This window comes from Sceloporus undulatus, chromosome 2 (assembly GCF_019175285.1).
Source record: "Sceloporus undulatus isolate JIND9_A2432 ecotype Alabama chromosome 2, SceUnd_v1.1, whole genome shotgun sequence".
NCBI classification, from domain to species: Eukaryota; Metazoa; Chordata; class Lepidosauria; order Squamata; family Phrynosomatidae; genus Sceloporus; species Sceloporus undulatus.
Window position 1 is genome coordinate 214,573,491 of NC_056523.1, and position 7,439 is coordinate 214,580,929.

Below are 7,439 nucleotides of genomic sequence, written 5' to 3' on the forward strand. Positions count from 1 at the left end.
ACATGCTCCTAGGGTGAAACTGGGTAAAGTGACATAAAGATTGAGACTTTAAAATAAGACATTAATGCTCATCCTAAATGAACAGATCTACGTTGTTGGCAATGCCCTGTGGCTGGTCCTAGTTTTATACGACGTGTGAGCTTAACTGACTGGATTAGAAGCAGCCTTGGGAACTGTGAGAAGATTTGCATTTTTGTTCTTTGGCACTCCAGTAACAGGAACACGAGTTTGCTACGAAGTCTGTTTTCTTTCAGCTGTGTTTATTAGGCATATAAACAGATAGCTAACAAAACAATGTACGTGTCAAGTTATTTTTTTTTCATCCAAAGAAGGGAAAGGCCCGTGAACACTAGACCATGGATGTTTTTATAAGGGAGCAGGAAAATAGCTGAGGCCTGTTTACAGAATGCCAAAATAAAGCTGCTTCGGGTCTCTTGGAGGTATGCTATTAGAAATGATGCGATGGTCCCTAAGAGTCCGCGAGATCGCACCAAAGTGCCACTCCATTCCTAGCACGGAGTGCAGCTTTGGTGCGCTTCAAGGATTCTTAGGATGCATGCAACTCAGTTAAAAAACAGCAGACCTTCAAAGAGAAGCAGCTTTATTTTGGCAGTCGGGAACAGGCGCTGAGTTTTGGTTGTAGAACCATACAGGTTTCAAATTTCACTTTATCCATAGGTTCATTGGGGTGGCCTGTGGGTAAAGTGGAGACACCATGGTGACCCTGCAAAGGGATCGTGCAGAGCACCATTGAAGACTAAATGAAAGATAGAAAATTGATAGCATGAGCTTGCATAGATTTGAGCTAACTTTCATCAGATGGAGTAGGGTCCAGTCTGCGAAAGGTCATGCTATCAATTGTCTTGTCAGGTTTAGTCTCAGTAGTACTGCAAGACCTATGCATACTGATTTTTTCAGACTAACACATCGTAAATGTCTTTGAAGTTCTACCAACCATGTGATATACTTACTAAAATGCTACCGGGTAGCTTCAGGCCAAAGCAAACGAAGGCCCACTTCAAACACTGTCACCTAACCACCCACATCCACCTCTCTTGTTCAGAAGTGATTTGAAAAGGCAATTTTGAAAATGGGACAATTTTGACAATGTTTTCCTATTTACCAACTGTTGTCGTCCCAGGCTGTTGTAGCCACTGCAAAGAAGTTCCATTCTCTCTCAAAGTTTGATCTTGGCATTCGTTTATGGGGCAAGTAAGATAGGTAAGAGGCCATGCACATCCTCAGTTTCATCAGTGGCATAGCCAAACATAAAGCCTGCATGGAAATTCAAGTTGGAGTTACAATAGGTTACTGTCTTTTCCAACACACACCACTGTGGCCAGATTCCCTTACCCAGTGCTGGCCCTACAGTGGTCGAACCCCTGGGGATCGCGCTTTTACCCTGCCCTTGTCCCCCGCAATTCTTCCCTTACGGGATTGGGTTTACTGGGCCTCAGGGTGACCCCTTTTAAATGTGGACATGGGCTTATGTTGCTGTGGTGAGTAGAGTTGGTTTTGCATGGCCTGACTCCAATTCAGCGCGTTGACAGACAGTCAGATACAGGTTGAAAAACAACAGAAAATAGAATGTTTAAACAGGTAGTATAGAAGAAGGGGTGTAAACTCTCATATCTATCGCTGTTCGAACTCCTCAATACAAGTCAGTTGTTTCCCTTCTTTCTCAAATCCAAACCTCGTCGAGTAGTCTCAAAATCCTGTCTGTGTTAGCTCAACACCTTGTCATGATCAATTACCACTCTGTCTGTCTCTTCTCAGACATACACTCCTCCTGCTTTTGAAACTTTCGTCATCGGCAGCTTCCCTTCATGGGACTTCTTGAGCTGTGAAAGCGGCTGAAAGTCAAGTCATCCTAGTTGCCGGCCTCTTCCACAGTTACATCAGAAATAGCATGACATACAAGGTAGGTACAAGAGTTAACCTGTGGCGCAGTTGGTTAAATGCCTGTACTGCAGCCATCACTCAAAACCACAAGGTGGCGAGTTCAAGACCAGCCAAAGTGTGCACAAGCTCGACTCAGGCTTTTGCCTCCCTTCCGGTCGCTAAAAGAGTACCCCAGACGTTTTGGGGGCAAATTAGCCTTACTTTGCTAATTAGCTTACTGCTGGTTCACGCCGCTAATGAGTCTTTTGGAATAGCGGGATAATAAAAAGAAATAAAAAGATTATCACTTTCAGACATGAAAACCTGACTGAAATACCCTTCAATGACACTCCTGCAAGTTTGCCACCACCTCTGTCTCCTTCAACACCTCCATGAAGCCTTGGCTCTCAGTCCTCACCTTAAGCCACGTACTGACCCTTTTGATTCCAAGTAAGAGTGAATAAGAAGTTATACGGGGTCTCCTTGGGAGCTCTGGGGCTAGATGGGTAGTGAATATTCCATGGAAAAATGCAAGAGGTGAGAAATGACCCAAGGGAACATGAGAAAACCATGCATGTCTGAAATAGCATACCTGGAAGATTGTGAACCCCACCTAGGGCAGATCATTTGTTCATACCGTCTCCCTCCTCTCGTCAGTTAGGCTTTTGGTAGATGTGGAGCTGCTTGCTGGGTGGGAACGGGAGGAGACTTGCTTTACCACCCGTCAGTTAGAGCTGCCAGTACCCAGAGGCAACTCCTTCCACCATAGCCTTTTCTATGTCTGACTAAGCAGCTGGCCAGGTGAGAAAGGGAGGAGACTTGCTTTCTCACCTGCCAGCAAAATTGCTCAGACCCAGAAGGGCAGCTCTTTCTCACAATGCACTGGTGACACCCCACTCTGAGGGTCAACCCAGTGTGTCCACGTCCCTTTCATCCCCTAATGGCACCCCTGCCCATCTGTCCAATTCAACATGTCAACAAATTTGGACAAAACAAGGTAGGCACATCATTGAAGGTCCTGAACAGGGGAAGTGGAGGGGGGTAAACAACTCCACATTGCTCTTCCCATGAAATCACGTTTCTTTCCTTTAAAAAACAAAAACAAAACAAAACCGTTTTCTTATGTGTGGTTCCACTAAAATAAGTTCAGCTTGTTTTCTGCTTTTCCATGTTGTTCTTTAATGCCCTTCCTCTGCTCTGTAGGGAATGGTAAGATCGACTGCCCATGTCTCAATGGTGATGTACGATGCATAATGTGCTTGTTCACATTCTCCCTTTGGGGCGAGTCTCTGTGTCTCAATTCAAACCTATCTCATAGGGTTGTTGGAGTAAATGTAGAATCGGGGGAGGAAGATGGACCAGATTTAACATCTTGATGTCCTTAGAGCAGTAGTTTCAACGTTTGGTCCTCCAGTTGTTTAGACTTCAGATCCCATAAGGCCCAGCCATTTGGCCAACAGTTAGAATTATGGGAGTGACGTCAGAGATCATCTGAAGGACCAGATGTTGAGAACCACTGCCTTAGAGGAAAATTAGAACATGAATACAGGAAATGAAATCAAATTGAATAAATCCCTGATCAGAGCTCCTTTGTTCCCCTCCTATGTTGTTCCCTTCCATCTCTTTCTACTTTTGTTTTCTGCATAACTACGAACTGCTGATTCCCTGGAGTCTAGACAGGGATCTATCTTTTTTTGCTTATGAAACTATATGGCCAAAAAATGTGACAACACAATATTAGATTTTCTAAAAAGTGTTAATTATACCTTCACATTGATGGGTTTTTTGCATGGGGAGTCAGGTCAGAGAATTAAGCTTCTAGTAAGCCTGGTCATTCCCGCTCTACTATATTCTACTATTCCATATGTAGCCATCTTGAATCAAAACAACAAGCGGGATTTCCTCCATCCACACAACTGCAGTGTGGTTTGGTGGCTCTCATGTCAAAGGGGCAGTAAATCCACTCGTTTTTACTCCAAACTTTAATGGAGCTATTACAGGGTGTTGAATGTAGTTCAGACCATTAAAATTCAAGCTAAAGACACAGTTACAGTCATCCCGACAAAAACCCCTCTTACTAAGTTGCCTGGACTACTGCACATGGTCACAACTTTGGACAATAGTCCCTTCTCCACTGGCTTCTAGTTAGAAAATATAGTTTATTTAAAGTATACTGAAATGCTTAAAAAGGAGAAGAAAGAGAACAATTAATTACCCGGTCTCCAGCCACCCAATATTGTATCCTTGTCGTCACTCCTTCCCACAGGAAAGGCCTGTTTTGATTTCATGACCACTGTTGTTCCAGGGACCAACACAGTGCAAGTCTATAATCATCCCTGTGGCGATCATCAGAAATAACATTCATAAACAGCTTGTTTGGATTCAATCTAAACCCACTGTTGTGTATAGAATTAACAGTGGAACCTACACCTGTCTCATCACAAGTAATATTCGTGGGCTTAATGCTAAGTGCGTTAAAACGACGGTACATCTTATATTCAGCTATAGTGACAGCTAGTGCCTGCCCATGTATGCGAGTGGTGGAATCCACTTGGGTTGTAGTCGGGACTTTAAAGGAGTTATCCAAAGGGCTTTGTACATATGTGAGAAGATCTTACTGAGAGCCTCAAGCCCACATGGTTGGCACATGTGGTGAGGAAGCCCTCTCAGTGGGAATAATCCCAAGCTCTGTGTATGGGGGCAATAGAGAAGTTAGGTATCTTGCCTAAGATAGAAAAGTAAGTGAAATTGCATAGATAGACTCTGTTGGTTGTTGAGATATTCTATAGTACAGTTTCCTATGGGGCTTAGCTCTATGATGGAGGAACAGGCACTGGTGGCTATGAAGTAGGAGGGGAGAACTCATGTTATCTGAATTTAAAAGAGTTATACAGGGTACTGAATGTGGCAATCCTATTTTAGGGCCAGAGTTCAGCACCTCGGATAGCTCCTGAAAAGTTCAAATTAAATCTAAAGTGAATCCACTATCTCACCAGCATGGCATCCACCAGCCATCATTGCTCAATTGTGATCTGTCTAGACAGAAACATCATAATGCATTACAGAAAGAACAGATAATTTTGCTGGTACGGGTGGTGAAACTTTTCTTGTGGTATCAACTTCAGAACTCATAGTGACAGAGCCATATGACTGAAATGCTCACCCACCTAAAGTAGATTTTACAGAAAATATGTTACTGGACTCCAGTTTCCACCAATCTAGACCACCATAGAGCCAATGGCAAGAATGCTTGGAGCTGCAGTTCAAGGATTCTCTGGCGGATCACAAGATGTGCCTTGAGTAAGTAGTGCCTGAAAATTTTCTCGGGAAAAATACATTTTAGACAATTCCAAGCATCACACTGATCTGAAGTGTATCCAGATTTTCCATCTTTCATGGAGAGTTTGCCATGGGCTGCCCTGAAGCTGAGACAGGTGACCCTCACAGATGAGAGGGGAGGATGGTGTGCCAAATGGCATGCTCTTCTGCAAGCAGGAATCCTCAAGAAGGAGTGGAGTGGGGTGCAATGGCAGGAATCCTGCCATGGATAAACACCTAGCATTCAAAGGAATTGGCCTGGGGTCATCCACCCCCTTCTACCATGAAAGAATCCTAGGAGTTGGAGTTGAAGGAAAAATGAAAGGAGCATACGCGATCTCCGCTCCTATCAATACGGAATAATGCAAAGATTTTTCACACGACGTCGCATTATTACGCAATTATCTCATTAATAAAGAAAACAAATCGCACCACTTTTTATGCTCGGGATTTTCCCCCTGATAACTAAATAGGCAAGATTTTGCCGTTATTCATTTGGGTAATTGCTGATGAAATGGAGACAGTTGCACAATGTCATGTGCAACTCTTCACTCATTTCATGATCATTGAGAGGAGCATAGCACTATGCTCCTGTGTTGTGTTTTTCCCCTTTGATAAAGTCCATCGTAGTTGCCTTTTCCCCTACAGTGGCTCATTAAAAGCAACACACAGAAACATTAGTGCGTCACATACTAGTGCTGACAAAGAAAATTATTTTTAATTTTAAAACCACAGAGAGCTTTCATGGAATAAATTCATTTGTTAATGGTTGCATTGTAAAACATCAATTAAAATTACGACGAAAAGAAACAGAGTGAATTAAAGTATGAGAAATGTGATGTATGCTATAAAATAATGTAGTGGCCTTTAGAAGATATCTTTTTGTTTTGAATGACTCCAGTTTTTTATTAGTTGGCTGGAGTTGATGATTACCAGTTACACAATGTGTAATCTAGAGTTATGTATCTGTAATTGTTTCATATTAAATCTGTTTCCCACTCCTTCTCATGAGCAATCTCCAAAGCAAGGAGAATTTCAACAGCAATCCTATTTGATTTCACGACACAGAAATCAGGAAGGAGGGGTGAAATTCAGTCTGCTGCATCTCAATCAATAGGAGAACGATCTCAGTAGTTCCAGAGCTGAAGCAGCTGCTGGCCATAAAGCTGGATGTGTGTGGTTGTTTGGGGGGGGCGCGTGTTGGGCCAGAGATGCTACTAAGAGCGGTACAGATGGCCCTAAAGTGTCGGCTTGATGCTGCTCCTTGAGCACCGTATCGGGGCTGTGGCAACCACACGCCACAGCCCCATCCGGGTTTTTTCCGGCCCAAAAGAAGTGGAAAATGCCAAGGTTGGTTATGACTCACTTTCTGGGGTATATGAACACTTGATGCTGAGCGAACCACAATGCTGTCCGCCATCTGGTCAGGCGGGTGGCGTGACGCCCGTTGGGTGCAGCGGCAGGGCATGCATCATCTAAACGGCCATGCCCCCACAGTGCTCCAAGCCATCGTATTGTGCCTGTCTATTCAGGCTTGCTATATTAAATATATTTAACTGAGTAGCTGAGCTAGAATGTCAGCTATTTTACAAAGCGTCTGTTTAAAAAGCTTTGGAATGAAGACTGTTTTTGATAACAAATGCAAACACACCGTTGGAGGAGTCATCTAACCACATTTCTGAGAGTATCTCTCAACTTCTGGTTATCCACCGCTTGGGAGTATTCACCACATAGTAAAAATCCCAGTTTTGGCCACACAGTCGCGCAGGACACTAGTAGGACAAAAAGTGGTTCCATGTTTTGCATATTTCAATTATTTTTTTTCATTCTAAAATTATGACACCTTGTGCTCTTATCTTTTAGGCCAAAATGGAGAACCTCTGTCTTCCAGATGTTTGGGACTATTGCCCGCTCCACTAATAATTTAGTATTGAGATATGCTGGAAGACCAACTCATAAGGCCCTCACTTGAATGTAAAATGTAGGTTGTATGTGTTCCCAGCAAGCATTGCCTTCTCTGGAAAGTACTACTTCCTATACAGAGCCCAGCTGTAACTGAAGTATTTACTCAGTGGAGAACATGTGGCTCCCATGTCAATGGGGTGGTAAATTCACTCTGAGTTTTTGATTGAATTTGAAAGAAATCATCCATATTGTGATCAGTTTGGGGGACAGAGTTCAACGCCTGTGGTAGCTCCTAAAACCCAAGTCAGATTTACCTCCCCACTGACATGGAAGCA

At 43.3% G+C, this 7,439-nt stretch overlaps 1 protein-coding gene across 1 annotated transcript in view; it reads right to left on the reverse strand.

Moving 5' to 3' along the window:
- LOC121920557 (S-adenosylmethionine synthase-like) overlaps positions 1-6,619 on the reverse strand; it is a 19,430-nt gene extending 12,811 nt beyond the window's left edge. Inside the window, exon 1 of the mRNA XM_042447683.1 lies at positions 6,566-6,619. Coding sequence (XP_042303617.1) covers positions 6,566-6,619 — 54 coding nt within the window. The remainder of the gene's footprint in view (positions 1-6,565) is intronic.
- Positions 6,620-7,439: the final 820 nt, after the last annotated feature.